This window comes from Triturus cristatus, chromosome 4_1 (genome assembly GCF_964204655.1).
Source record: "Triturus cristatus chromosome 4_1, aTriCri1.1, whole genome shotgun sequence".
NCBI lineage: Eukaryota > Metazoa > Chordata > Amphibia > Caudata > Salamandridae > Triturus > Triturus cristatus.
In genome coordinates, this window is record NC_140585.1 from 616346325 (window position 1) to 616362506 (window position 16182).

Here is a 16182-nt window from a genome sequence, read left to right on the forward strand (position 1 = left end):
TCCCCAATGGTCACTGTTACGATAAACCAAATGCAGCCAGCATGTACAGGGATTAGCACAAAGAAAGAGAAAAGTTTTTCGGGCATGGTGAAGCAGTCATTAGAGGGGTCAAAACAGAACAGCAGTTCACAGGATCTTCGACCTTGTCAAGCCGCAGGGGCCAACTATTGAAAGTCGGTGGGTTTCTTCCCAGATGGGGATTTCAAGTTTGATTTGCGGTGCTTCAAAAAGTCTGCAGCTTCGGAGGGTGAATCAGAGATATGAGTCTTCCCGTTGAGTTGAAAACGCAAGTGGGCCGAAAAGAGCATGGCATATCATATGCTCGCCACTCACAGGAGTCACTATACATCTTTTTGCGACGTGCTTCTTGAACCAAGGGGGTGAAATCGGGAAACATGGAGAGCGACCTCACCCGATATTTGCCATATGTAGGGCAGTGTCATGGACATGATAATTTAGGAGACAGGCTATCAGCAGTCGTGTAGGAGCACTGGGGACCGATCGAGGAGCAAGCTCCTGATAAGCCCTTTCAAGTGCAAATGTTGGGGAGAAGGCCTCCCTGCCAAGAGTTCCAATAGGAGCCGCTCTACATAGGCCGCCATTGGGGCCCATATTCGAGGATTCAGGTACCCCAGCTATGTGAATATTATTGCGCCGAGACCTGGCTTCCAAATCCTTTGCTTTAGCTGCCTTCATCTTCAGGAGCCGTTCCACGCGGGTGAGATGCATGACAACTGTTTTCTGGATGTCCTCCATCTCAGAGATGCGCTGTTCAGAAGCATCAATACGGGCCTCATGTTGGTCCATCCGTCCGTGCATGTCCTCCAGGCGAGTGTCAAGCTTGTCGAATGTCGCATCTATGGCCTTGAACCCGGTCCGCAGCTCCGCCATGATGGCCGCGGTGCTGTCAACAGAGTTAGCAGTGGTGTTACCAGGCCCGAGGAGCGGTATGTGTTGGTGATGGTCATCGCAGAGGAGGGCCAGCAATGTCACCCCAACCTCCTAGCAGGAGAGCGCCTCCCACCCCGTTGAGGGTAGAGGCACGTCAGCTGCAGGGGACCCAAAAATTGGCCCACCCATCGCCCCTCACTTATGCCAGGGTCCGCTCCTGGTGAGGTCATTGTGGCATCATCTCAGGCCGCCACAGCCCCTCGAGTGAAACATGTTTAATTCCTGGGTTCTGTTCGCTGGTAAGGTGTCAGGAGATGGGACTGCCCAGCTATCGATAGGCTTGGTAGTTTCCTCAGAGAGGGGTTCCATGTGTAAACTGTAGGCCCGGATAAGCCTGATTCTCATGTATGCCCCCAAGTGCCAAGCAGGGAAGCACCAATAGGATCCGTGGGGGAAGTTGCAAGGTTCACCCATCACAGGCCGTCTGCATAGAATCAGGCGCACCAACCGGAGAGTCTTCCCAGCTGCCTCACTGCTGCGGCCTACCTCCGTCTGGGCCTCGAGTTGTAGCGGGCCGCCAGGCCTGGCTGCAGCACAGCCCTCAGGCTCGCCTGCAACCCCTGTCATCGAGGGGCCTCCAAGGTCTGTGTCAGGCCACCATTGGTGAGCAGCATCGCGTCATAAAAAATGCTGAGATTTTCACCGCTGCAGGATCCGGTTCGCTCCCTGGGTTCCACGAGTCTACATCTTAGCTGCTAAAGTGCCATAGAAATGATGCATAGCTATATTTATCGTGCGGCGGCTCTGGAGCTTCACGGACAAGCAGCCATCTTGGTGCCTGGCCTGGCCGCGCCCTACAAGGGGAACTCTTAATGCAGCCTAAACATCTTTTGGTGCCAGTCATCATTGACTGCGGAGCATCAAATGTTTATATGAACATTCAGTAGGCCTCACAGCTCCTTATTCCAATCAACAACAAAAAAAGGTACCAGTGGCGGTGGAAGCCGTGGATGGAACCCTGCTGGCTACTGGTTTAGGTGTGGAAGAAACTCAGTCATTACCTCTTAGGATGGCCAAACCATTTTGCGGAAATTGTTTCTCCTCCCCGTGCATCACATGGTTAACTAAACACAATCCATACATCAACTGGTCAGAGAAAACATTGTTCCTGGGTTGCGAGTTTTGTGTCTCATATTGTACTGCTAAGTTAGGCTCTCTGGAGAGCCAGAAATATCGATCTGCAGAATTATTCTTTAGCACAGATCTAAGCAATTTTAGAAAACTACCAAGAATTCCTAGATGTATTCAGAGTCTACTACCAAAGAACTGCCCGCCACATTGACCCTGTGATATTCTCCTTGACGCTATTGTTCAATACAGAGAAATCATTTCTTTATCACATTGGAAATACAAGCCCTAATGGTCTATCTAGATGCAAACCTGGCGAATGGCCTAATTGCTCCATCCAAGTCATCTAATTTGCAATAGGTCTGCAGATGAGTGGAAGACTGCCTTCCAAACACCTTTTGGGCATTTCCAGTCTAGAGTGATATTTTTGGCATCAGTAACACCTCTGGTATGTTCCAGCGATTCATATGTCCCATCTTCTCTAAGCTGATCCTTCAATTCATGGTAGTCTATTTGGAAGTTCTTTTTTTTTTCTAAAAAGCCTATTCAACACATTACTTATGTCAAGCAGGTCCTATACATCCCAGAGGGAACAAGTTGCTGGCAAAACCTGAAAAATGTCTGTTTGGGGAAGATTATGCTAACTATTTGGGCTATATTCTGTTTTAGCAAGGAATCGTCATGGACTCTAAGAAGATTCAACCTATCTTCGGCTGATAAATTCCTTCCTCAGTAAAAGAGACACAGAGCTTACTTGTTCAGCAAATTACTATTGCAAATTCAGTAGGAACTTTTCCTAACTTGTCTCACCCATTACAGATCTGCTTAAAAAGGACAAGACATTTATCTGAAGAAAAGAAGCCACCACAGCATTCGAGAAGCTAAAGTTTGAACTCATCACAACTCCCGTACTGCAACAACCTGATTCCTCTAAACCTTTTATCATAGAAACTAAAGCCTCTGGGCTTGCCATGGGAGTGGTATTGATTCAACTAAGCCAAAATGGAAAGGAACATCCAGTGGCCTTTCCGTCCCAAAAATATTCTGCAGCTGAAAGAAACTATTCATTTTTAGAAAGGGAACACCTGCCCATCGAATTAGCCTTTCATTAAATTGAGTTATTTCTTACTCATAGCCCAGCATAGAGTGATTGTTCGCACAGATCATAGAAATCTTCATGTGCTCCAACAAGTTGAGTGCAAAAATAGTTGACTAGGCTGCTGGTCATTCTTTTTTCAATGATTCGATTTCCTACTTACTTCTATTCCTGGTTCTGAAAATCTTTATTGTAGGTACCTTATCTAGGTGCTATCCAGAAACTGACAACATTGGTCAGTAAAATGAATTATTGCCTCTCAAGCCTTTATAAATAATGTGACTTACCCATTACAAATTAAACAAAACAATTCAAATTAAACAAATTAAATCAACTGAAACCTCATATAGAGATATAGAACCACAATGGCCTAATTTCTGTTCATGATAAACATTGTATTCCAACAAAACAATCTCTAAGGTATGTTCTACATCGGTGCCATGATGTCTTGATTTTTGGACACAGAGGGCAACAAGTAACTGTAGATCTGTCAGAAAAAGATTCCGGTGGTCTTCTCTTAATTGAGATGTCGCCAGGTTTGTGAGGTCCCGTGTGATTTGCGCTCAAAGCATATCTGAAACACAACGAAATTCTGGATTACTATTGTCTCCTACCGATTTAATTGTTGGCTTACCTCCATCTGAGAGCTGCACCACAACCATGGTTACAACAGACTCATTTACTAAGATGGGCTATTTTTCTGCTTTTCTTAAGCTTCCTACTGGATTGGAAATTGCTGCAATCATTTTTCTAACAAATTTTGACTCCGCGGACTGCCTTTAGGGATAATTTCTGATTGTGTCTCTCTATATATATCTAAGATCGGGAAGTCTTTGTGCCAAAAACCAGGCATTTGCAGGGTTTTGACCTCTGGTTTCCATCCACAGTGGTCAAACATAAAGGCTGAATAAGATTATTGAAGCATTTTTAGGTGTCACATATCAGCTACTCAAGACAACTGGAAATCCCCTTTTCCAGCAGCTGAGTTTGAATATAACAATTGAATCCATACCACCACAGGATATTTGTCTTTTTTGCTTTCACCCTCAAACCTTTTAAGACTCCCTTGAAACTGAAGGATCACTACCAGCAGCACAAGATTCAATACGAAAGTTAATAGCGGTTCAAAAGACACTACTTCATAATTTGCAAATTGCAAAAGAAAAACAGAGGTTCCAGGCTAACAGTCATAGATGATCTACTCCTACATGTAAGGTAGGTGAGAAGATCTGGCTGTCATCCATCAATTTACTGCATTCTATCTGTTGGTTCACATTTTTACTAAGACATTATGGTCCTTTTGATACTTCTGAGATTAGAAACCCAGTTATGGTGTGACTGAGACTTCCTCCTTCATTGAAAATTCCCCCATCTTTGCATATATGCCATCTTAAACCTTATCTTCGTCAAAAAGGCTTTTCTGACAAAATAAGGCCTACACCTCTACTAGCTGATGGACAACTTGATATGACATCCAGGATATTTGTGACTCCTGTTAGTATAAACGGAAACTTCAATATTTTATTGAATGAAAGGTTATGCCTAGGCCTGGGAGGAATTTCAATTGCAAAGGCGTAGTTGGAGTTGTTTTGGTAATTCCGCGTTACTCTTTGATGTGGAATTACGGATAACTACGTGATAACTCCAGCCTGCATAATTTGGGGGAAAATATTTCACTGCAAGAGCACATTTAGCTACTGCAAGCGGCCTCTTGCTCTGGCTAATTGTGTTCTGCTGTATTTTGTGCTAAGAAATTAGTGCTAATTCGAAGGAGGGAAAAATTCTACCCAATGAGTAAATTTAGCAAGTGTTATTTCTTAAAGCAAAAATGCATCCATGTGTCCATTCTGGATGCGAGGGGGCATTTTTACTCTAAGAATAGAGCTAAATGCAGAATTATCTTCTCACGTAATTATGTATAGTCTTGCAAATTCTTAGGTAATCCCGAGAAATTATGCTACACAATATTACACAAGGTATGCCCACCTCTAGTTATAACCCTTGTGACCATTCCTGGGAGCCAGCAGATAAGGTCCGTGCTCCTCATTTAATCAAGCAATTCTATTCCAAGAATCCTCTTAAACCAGGAGCTCCTTAGAGGAGGCAAAGTGTAAGGAATCTTCCTTACCTGTTGCCAATGCTGGCAATGCCCGGGCAGTTTCAACTATCCTGCCTCTGCGGGTCCTGCTGCAGCAACACAGAGTGCTCCTGTGTGGTCTCTCCTCACATTGCATCAGACTGAGGTTGTGCAGGCATCCTCAGATGGCATCATCTCAAAAATTGCAAGTTTCCTGCATTGTCGCTCCTGGCATATGTCATATGCAGGAAAATGTATCATTCTCTGCTCAGCAGACAGCCCAGTACTGACTGAGCTATATTTTTGTTTCCAGATATGGTAAATTACTTATTATCTAAAATATTACTTTGTTTACTTAGTTCCTCCCAACCCAAGATGGCATACCTTTTTTCTTCTAACTCATATTCTGTTTTACACTAAAAGGAGCTCCATTGGGAAGTCGAGTTGCATTGGAATTGTTTCCGTACCGTTACTCCCTCTCTGAACAACGCGGACTCGCCTCAATTTTCTCCAGTTCCTGTATTGTTCAAATTTCTCTGTTTGTTTCTAGTCTCCAGTGTTTTCCTTCTTGCTGTGATAGCTTCTGGAGCATTGCTGGATGTTTGTTTCCATTCTGGCATCTGGAACTGTCTCCGAATGTAAGTGGTCATTTCCCACAACTAAAAAGCAGCACCCAAAAGACCAGCTTCTGACACTGGCAGCAAGCAGGTGGGCCACAGGGGTCATGGGCCTCTCCACATGTCCCCCAGTGTTAAAAGTATTGTGGGGTGCCCTGGGTGGGACGGGGAATCTCCAACATTAAAGAAATGTGTACCCAGCACTCTAGGGCTCCTCCGCGCCTTCAACAAAAAAGAAAGCTGTGGGACCAAGGCATCTACAAATAATATGTAAAATAACAGAAAAAATAAGGGAATGAATAATAAATGAGCAGCCAGAGCACCCCATAGTGCCCTTCATAGGCTACATATATTTACATGTACATATATTTACATTTACATATATTTGACTGCATGGTGATCCTCTAATCTGGCCAGGGTACCACATGAACATTTTTAAAGTGTTGTGGGGGCTGTAGGGAGCCTTCCTGAAATGCTTACAAAAATTAACCCGGTGCTTCCTGGGGACTACAGAACATAACCCTAGGAAACGTTGTTATTTTCAAGCATTCTCAGAGCTGGAGTCATTGCCATGGATGCTTATAGCCTTACATATTACATCACTCATGACATGTTTAATGATATCTGAAAATGATAACACTGTGCAAGGCAAGGGCACAAGTTACAGTTACCCGAGGAAAGGAGCTATAGTTATTTCAGATAACTATAACTGGAAAAGTCCAGTGTTTTTTTTAGTTTAAAGTATTATGTTTTAGCTGACATTTTCATCTAACTATAAAATCTCTTTAACATTTGTTTTGTGCTGGAAAAAACATATATATATATCCACAGCACAAGATCGCTTAGCCTGAGCATCTTTGTTCACGGTGAGCTCGTGGCGGGGTAACGAACCCCCACAGCTCCATGAACAGTGCTCTGCTCTATGAGCAACAAAACACACCAGTACGTTGATGCATTCAAATTAAATCACGCTTGTGAAAGCATTTGAGCCGCAGTGTGTTTTGTTGTTCATAGAGCGGAGCACTGTTGATATATATGTATTTGTATTTTTCCTGAAAAATGGAGGCTATCAAGACAACTAAAGCTGTCGCTAGGCCAGACTTAATAGTAGGTTCTCTCTTTTCTTTTTTATGATTTATGTGGCTGTAATGATCTCATCAATTTTTGTCACAAATATGGATAACAGACATTAATTTAAGTGTAGCTGCTCCTTTTAGATCACTTTTACCAGGTCATACATACATGAATCACTAAGTCATATGAGGCCATATGTAGGTAGCCTCACATTTACCGATTCATAAATACCGAATTTTACTGATTCGGTATTTATGAATCGGTAAATGTGATGTAGGTAATGATTCGGTAATGTTTACCGAATCGGTAACATTCGGAAATTATGAATCGGTATTTACCGATTCGGTAATGAGGCATACCTTCCCATTGATTCCTATGGCCTGGAGGCCCATAGGAATCAATGGGAAGGTATGCCTCATTACCGATTCGGTAAATACCGATTCGGTAATGGGGGGAGCATATACAAGGGTGGCAGGGTGTCACATTGACACCCTGTTGCACCCCTGAATCTTGCATGTGTGCACATGTGGCGCACATACATGCCCTAAGGGCATTTATGTCTGCCACATGGCACTCTTAAATCAGCAAAATATTGCTTTTTGCAAGGTATTCGTTATTTATCACCAACCTGTATTTGGTGGTAAATAACGAATTCTTAATACTGATTTTCACTCTTTAGAGTGCTCCCTACATTGCATTTCTGGATTCGGTATTTACCGAATCGGTATTTTACCGATTTCTTAATTTCCGATTCGGTAAATACCGAATCCAGAAATGAGCCCCCTACATAGCAAATGCCTAAATACCGGTCGGTAACGGGATATTTACCGAATTTCGGCCGTTACCGACCGGTATTTGGCTTCCTACATGAGGCCCATGATGTTTAAAAAAAAAATACAAGCTCATGAAATTGTATTTACCAAACCATTTACAGATCTATTCTATTTTCTGATTAGTGACTGACAAAGAATATAACCCCCTGGACTTTATAACTCAATAAATCAATCATTCTTATATATTCATGTGTTATTTTATATAGCATTGACTACACCTTGTAGGGTGACAGAGTGATGTATAGATGGAAACAGTTGCAAGTCCTAAACCTACACTTTCTGTTGAACAGAAGACCAAGGAAGGACATATGGCCAGTGAATTTCTATTAAATGGACAAGGAGGAGGTGGATCAGAGCTATTTAATTTATTTTTTAAATAAATACTTCACTCTGGATACCAGTAAAAAAATCAGATTACGGCAATCCTGAAGCCTGCTAAGGGATCTCTTTAAACTTATGCATATATTTTAGTAGAAGTTCTCAGATGAACTATCATTGACAAAATACTACCCAAATACATGCACAAAGAATGAGACTGGAGTAGTGAAATTCTCTTTGAAGCTGCTATCTGGGAAGAGCTTGTTTAAGCAGGTATCCATTACTTTGAATTATTATGCATAGGTTGTAGTCTGGAATATCAAGTATAGGAATATCACGATACCTTGATATTGTAGCCAAAATATTGAAGACCAAAGTATCTAAATGTATGTGCATTTCGGGAAGTAGATATTTACTATTCCTAAATCCTCATCTGCATAACTTGAAGATATATTTATCGTCAAAAAACATGTTAGATCTGGAATCCTTGGTTTGGTTTCCCCTTTCTTTTTCCCTCTACCTTCTGTATCTTTGATGGTTTGCTGGACTTCGTTTTTGCTGGTTTCTCTACTCTGGGCACTTTACCACTGATGATCAATGCTAAAGTGCAAATACTCAGTGTGTAAATTATACTGGTGATTGGAATATCCATGATTGTCAATTCTGATTTACTGGTAAGTGCCTGGTAAAGTGAACTGTGGGTGCCCAGTGCCTCTAAATCCAATGCCATTTATAGGCCTGAAACACTGGTCGTGTCACTCACACGAGTAGCCCTGTAAACTTGTCTCTGACCTGCCATTGCAGTGTCTATGAGTAAAGTTTTAAACTGCCATGTTGACCTGGCAGATGCACCCACTTGCCAGGCCCTAACCTTCCCTTTTTCTACATGTAAGGCACCACTAAGGTAGGCCCAATATATCCCCATGGGCAAGACGCAGTGTATGAGAAAGGTAGGACATGTACTTTTTAAATGTCCTGATAGGGAAATGCTGCCAATTTCGTTTTTCACCATTTCAAGCGCAATCTCTCCCATAGGTTATCATTGGAGCTGCCTTATAACATCTTACAAGTATAACTTTCAATTGGGAAGAGATAAAGATTTGGAGTTTGGGCTCTCAGAGCTCCGGATTTAAAAAGACATCTTTTAGTACATATGGTTTTTAAATTGTGTGTTTGAAAATGCTACTTTTAGATATTGGGCGTTTTCTTGCTTTACCATCCTGTGCCTGTCTGTAGAATCAACGTCTGGCTTAGACAGACAGCTGGGTTGTTGGTGCATTCACTCTAGACAGTTACACAAAGGGAGCTGAGGTGTACCCTGCATATCCTGATGTCCCATCACCAGGCTGATGCGTCTTCCTGAGCTAGAGTGGTGGGAGGAGGTGTCACTGACACCTGCTTAGGGCTGTGCCTGTGCTCTCACAACGTTGTCTCCACCACGTTGTAGTGTGCCTGGAGCCTACTTCAAAGGCTAAAAGGAGTATAAGTATTGGACCTAAAACCCCAGACTTTTAGAAAACTTCTGGATCAATAGGAGACTCTGCCAAGAGGAAGAGTTGAAGTGCTGTTCTTTTGCTGTGTTGCTTCGATGGGTTGGTCTGCAGTGGCTGCTTTTGTATTGGAGAGGACAAAGACTGGACTTTGCTTTAGTATCCTGCTTAGGAAGATTCTCAAAGGGTTTGTGTGTGCTTGCCTCCTGTAAGAAGTCTCAGGACCATCAAAGACTTCATCAGCAGCATCCTTCAACTCCACTGCTCAGAATCTAACCCGCCAAGTGGAGCCAATTCCAGTTCTGGACCCTTGGAGTTGGTTTTGCTGCTTACAAATCCATGCATCGCCTTTCCAGTGTTGTTTTTCCAGCTGCAAGCTTGCAGTGCAGTTGAAAAACCAACGCATATCTGTGGTGTGAAGAACCACCACAGTCTGAGTCCAGAGCACCGTGTCTTGGACGTCTGAGACTCCCGCTCTGAAACCAACACACATCCTGCTGTGTGGCTGAAAGAATCAACACATTACCGGCCCGCCGCTGGAAGAATAAACGCCACTGCCCTCCTTTGCGGCAGTTTTTTGTGTTGGATTTTAACGCATCAAAGACACTTTGGGCTAAAATCAACACATCCACAGAGATCTATGGACAGAATTGCTTAAACCTTTTAAAAGTGTTTTTTTGAGTTATGTATGTTGCATCTTTGTCATTTTGGTCTTGTTTAGTTTAGATAAAGATTGGTTATTTTTCTAAACCGGTGTGGTGTCCATCTGTAATTTTTACACTGTGTTATTGTGTGTGTTATGTAGAAATACTTTACACATTGACTGTGAGATAAGCCTGACTGCTCATTTACATGTAGGCAATATTTTTATGTGACAAGGAACAGAGTTCAATTGATCTCAAGTCTATAACCACTCTTGGCAGAATAGACTTGTGAGCATGAGAAACAAGAAGTTAGGTGATGTGTGCACCACAAGTTTTAACTGTTCTACCTGGTAGCATTGGCTTGACAGACTGCAAAAATGGAGGAACTGAAAGCACTCAAATGAAATGAAAAGAAATTAGTGTTTTTATATAGCGCGTGTCTGCCGTGGCGTCTTAGCGCTTACTGCCCTTGATTTTAACAGTGGGAGAGTAGGAGTGACTATGGTTTAGAGACAAATAGCCATGTTTTCAATTCCTTTCTGAACAGTAGTAGATTGGTTTGATTTCTGAGGTGGGTAGGCAACGAGTTCCATCATTTAGGGGCCAAGTAACGAAAACGTCTGCCACCCCATTTCAAAGTTTTGACCTTAGGAACTACAAGTAGTGAGGCGGATGATGATCTGAGGCTTCTCTGTGGAGTGTAGTGCTTGATATGTTGACTAAGTTGGGCAGGTCCCACCCCGTACAAAGTCTTATGCACAATACACATAGATTTGAATTGGATCCTTGCCTGGACAGGTAGCCAGGGCAGATCGCGAAGGGCTTGACTTGTTGGGCTAAATTTGGGAGTCTTAAGTAGTATACGGGCGGCCGCATACTGTTAAGTCTGTAATTTATGTATCACACACTTTTTTGCACCCAGGTAGAGTGAGGTGCAATAATCGATCTTGGGTAATATTAAGGCAGGTACAACAGTTTTTCTGAGGGCAAAGGGAATGAAAAGTAAATTCTTTCGTAGGATTTTTAAAGCGTGAAAACAGGAGGAAGTTACGCTATTGACATGATCTGATAGTGAAAGATGGTCATCTATGATAATTCCAAGGTTTTTGGTCTTTTTTACCGGCTGAGGGCAAAGCCCGGCTGTATCCGGCCACCAAGTGGAATTCCAGAGGGAGGTATCTCTTCCAAACGTAACCACTTCCGTTTTACCGGTGTTCAACTTCTAGCAGTTGTTATGCATCCAGCTGATGATATGGCTCATGCAGGCATTAAAGCTTGCAGCCAAAGTATCTGGTTTGGAGGATAAAGAAATGACTATTTGCGTATCGTCGGCGTAACAGATGGCCGTGAAGCCATGGAATCGTATGAGTTTTGCCAACGGTGTGACGTACACGTTAAACAGGGTTGGGTAAAGTGACGATCCCTGGGGGTCCCCGCATGGCAACGCGTAGGGGTGCGATTTCTACTCGTTCATCATTGTGGATTGTTCTCTATCGGTTAAGTACGACCGAATAATGTCTGAGGGTTTGTCTACGATCCCTATTTCGGCCAGTCGTTGTATAAATATGTGGTGGTCGACTGTATCAAAAGCAGCCAACAAAGGCGATCAATGCGGATTCAGTACTATGCCTCGGTGGAAAACTGTGTTGTTCTGGGTCAAGTATGTTGTTGATCTCTATGAATGATAGCAGTTCTTCATTTAGGGCTTTTTCTAATATTTTTGATGGAAATGGTAGACAGGTAATGGGACGATAATTGCTTGCCTCGGTGGGGTCAAGAGTTGGCTTTTTGAGGATGGGTCTCACCAGGGATTTCTTCCAAGTGGGAGAAAAGTGTCCTGAGTCAAGGATATTATTAAGAAGAGGTGTAAGGTAATTGCCGATTATGTTTGGAGCCATGTGAAAAACTGTGGCAAGGCAAGGATCAAGAGGGGATCCTGACGTAGTTGACAGTATAATCTTCTCAACTCTATCCGATATTAAGGGGCTACATTTTTGTAAACAGACTTGCGTATTTGCCCTGTCCTTATTAGGCTCGTCTAACCTGACTCTCTCTTTGTTCTAAGAGAACTCGTCATAGACCTTGACTACTTTGTCTTGAAAAAACTCTGCTAGCTGGTCGCAGAACTGCCTTGTAGGACAGAACTGCTTGCTATTTCCGAAATTGGCTAGGGTAGAAACTGTCTTAAAAAGTTCTTTGGCTGTATTTTTGGAGGCCATAATTTTCTAGGTGAAGAAACAAGATTTTGCAGAGATTATGGCTTCTTTGTACTTTATTTGTGCCTCATTGTACTGTTTTTTCCCTATTTCAGAGTATTCCTTCCTCCAATTCCGTTCTTTAGCTCTACAGATCTTCTTTAAATCTTTTAGCTCCCCTGTATACCAAGGGGCTGATGATAATCTTTTCCGAGTGCGTGTCTGCGTTTCAGGGGCTAGTTTACTTCCTGCCTAGTCAATCCAGCTGTTAAAATGTAATGCTTCTTGATCAGGGTCGGTGTCGATGAGGGGACTATGAGATCGTAGAGTATCTTCCAGATCTTGACTATTTATATGCCTGTCCTATTATTGTTCTGGGCTTTAGTGGGAGGACCATTTGTGAGTACTTTGAAAAAGACAGCGCTGTGATCTGTCCAGGACATTTGGTAGTGTATTGGTAAATTCTTCATTCAAAGAGTAGCACAGTGATTTTAGATATAGGGGCATATTATCAAGCACTGCGTTAAAATTATCGCTGCTTTAGCGGCAGAAAACTGCTGCTAAAGCGGCGATAATGGGCTTAATAATATGCCGCAGAGAATTCCCATAGAAGCCCATGTTGACACCAGAACATGGGCTTCTATGGGAATTCCCCAGGGCATATTATCAAGCCCATTATCGCCGCTTTAGTGGCAGATTTCTGCCGCTAAAGCGGCGATAATTTTAACGCCATTTGTTGATAATATGCCCCATAGTTTTTAACATTCAAATTGACCAGGCACACATTTTGCCAAAAAATGAATTAAGTGCTCTCTGGCAAGTCAGAAATAGTTTCAGACCACCAGACATGTTGACAGATAGTAACACCTGTATTCTTACAACTGTATTTTTTTTTACAGAGGACACCTTTTCCATATGAAATTATGGCCTTCAAGAAAGTGCTAGAGCTAGAAGCAGACAGGGGAGCATTAGGGTTCTCCCTCCCACTAAATCAATCTCTGTTTCAGGTTTAATTTCATGACCCTTTATGAGGATGATCAATTAAGAATGCTAAAAGGTATTTTCATAGCAAGCAAAGCCAGTAAGTTTCACTGATACTGAAAACGTTCTCTAAAATTCTAACAGATATTGCTAAATGAAAGGCGGCATGAACCCATCTAACATATAGTCTGCGCGAAAATCTATTAGTAGAGAATAAGTAAAACTAGGATTTTGCTCAGCTCTCATGACATGTACTGACATCCCAGTAAGACCAGTTAGATAAAAAATAGTAGCACAAAAAATAATTATTTTAATTTCCTAGTCTCATTATAGATTTCATAACTGTTTTGGCCTTTGATTGGTGTTAGACATACTGAAATGCATGCAGCAAAACATGATTATAGTGGGACAGTAAATAATTGAAAGGTCTTACCGGACTCATCTGTATGAAAGGCAAATAGCCCTGCTGGGCCCAGGCCTTTGCTAGTCCTTGCTGCTACTGAAATATGATAAATTGTAAAGGGTAACAGATCTTGTAATGTGGTGGAGTTAATGGAGGTAGTAAAAGAATCATTCTTTTCTGGTCCCATCAAGTGACAGCTGTAGCCCGTTATGACTCCAGTAGGTGGGACGGGTGGATCCCAGCTCAGTAGAACAGAGGTAGATGTAAGGTTTTTGTAGGTAATGATTACAGGTGAAGTCTCAGGCACTGCAAAAGTACAAAGAACAGGTATTAAATACACTCAAATCGGGATTTATATTACTCCAAGTATGTTGGTGCCAGTTAGGGCGTCATGAGTGAGCATACATTGTTAAACCTCATGCACAAGTGTCTGCGCAGTACAGAGCTTTATACCAGTGGGTTCAATTGAGTTTCTTTCAGTCTAAACAGCAACCCCTCCAGAGCAATTCTTGAGGTGCAAGAGGCCACAGATAGGGTACTGTGCATTATTGAAAAATCAAAAGCATGTGTTGTTGACATGTTGGGTATTTTCTCCCGGGTCTTGGGGTCAACTTTGTTTTTTTCCTGTTTTTCACTGCACTGCTTTACTTTGTGTTTGCCAAATAAGAAAAAATATATTCCAGAGAATGACCAACCTGAGGATCTTATCTCATAGACTCTGGACTATACTCACGTAGACTGATGTAGCTCATTTGGAAAGTGCAGACCGCAGGTTCACAAAGATGACATCTGCAGTTTGGGAGATGTGACTGGACAACACAATGCTGACCTACAAGCCTCAATAATGAGTCTAGGGGCACTGGACACATTCCTTTCCAATATATATAATAGAGAAAAAGGTTCTAAAACATTCCTTCAATTAACTGAGTATATCCTAATTTACTTAGTGAAAAGGTCCTTTAAGCCAAATATGGAACTCTTAGGGCATGATTACGCTTTGGTGGTCTCGCAGCAGGCCACCATGCCAGTCCCCCACTGCGAGAAGGCCAAAGCCATCCACTCACTACCCGCCAGATTAAGAGTTTAATCCTGGTCTGGTAGGTGGTGCTTTGGCGGTCCCACAGCAGTGCCTTTCAAAGGCTCATATCTGAGACTTAGAAAGACACCATAATGGGAGCTCCAAAGCAAGTTCTTGCACGGTATGGACTGTGAAGTCCATGTCATGCAGGACCCAGGGGAGCATACAGACAGGGGTACACCATGTGCCCACCTGCATGCATCTCAGGGCCCAGAGGCAACAGGGGGCCTTATACGGCCCCATTAGTTCCCACACAGGCGCACTCTTTTCATGACAGGCTCACCGCCATAAAAACTGTGGCAGCGAGGAAAGTCGTAATATACTTAGCCATGTCACAGCGGCTCTGCCAGCAAATTTCAGCCTCAGACCACTGCAAGACTGCAGAGGGATCATGGATTTCAGGTGGTAACAATGGTCCTATCGCAGTCCTACCGCCAAACTCATAATATGGCGGTCAGATGGACGGTGCGACAGTAGCCACACCACTACTGAGGGTTTGGTGGTCCATTGGACTGCCAAACTCATAATTATCCCCTTAGTCATAGTGACCCTTGATCGCCAGGATCTTACCATATCTTTTCTGTTCCTCAATGACCTTTCAGGTGGCTGCATTTTTGATGGGCTACTGCTTTGACTTGTTTTATCAACTATTTTATATTTACTGAGGTACTGCAGTACTTTTTATATGAATATTCTCTCTATAACTTTACAAAGTCAATCATTCCTTCAGCTCATTAATGTATTTATTGCCCAGAAAAACCAGTTTATCTTATCTGCCAAAATGCTGCCTGGGTCAGCGGTCCCTCTTCTCAGTCAAAATAGTCCTTCCAAACAGCAACAAAATCCTCTAGTGTAACAGCTCAGGAGTTTTCTGTTTAATGTCTACCACTCTTTTCAATGTGAGATACTTCTACAGATTTATAACAATAAAAATACCATAGGGATAGAAGGAGAAAGAAAAGGAAAGCAGATTGCAGATAAAGCATTACTTATTATGCAAAGGAACGGTGGGCTACAGAGGAAGTCAAAGATCATGATACTTGTGGGCTAGGAACCATTGTTTCAGTTACTTTTTGGAACTACATATGCTTAAGTATCATCAAATGATTGTTTTGAGTTTATCACCAGTATTGAGAAATTGCTCAGACATTTGCAAGTTACTTCAACTAGAGATTTTGCATCTTAATTGGAGTGAGGAGGGTGTGGAATATTGCAGGGAAAAAACTTGCTACTCGTGAAAAACATTTCTCTACAAAGACAATGTAGAGTGGGCAGCCATGAAATATTAAAGTTTCACAGAAAGTGTTTCTGGTGTGGCAGTGAGAGCACTTTCAGATAAAATGAGAGACCAAAGTCA

The 16182-nt window shown here is 42.5% G+C and overlaps 1 protein-coding gene across 1 annotated transcript in view; it reads right to left on the bottom strand.

Annotated features, from left to right (window-relative positions):
• The window catches only part of PTPRQ (protein tyrosine phosphatase receptor type Q), a 1724016-nt gene that overhangs the window by 587275 nt on the left and 1120559 nt on the right, over positions 1-16182 (bottom strand). Inside the window, exon 43 of the mRNA XM_085652983.1 lies at positions 13778-14053. Within this exon, the coding sequence (XP_085509109.1) occupies positions 13778-14053 (276 nt within the window). The remainder of the gene's footprint in view (positions 1-13777; positions 14054-16182) is intronic.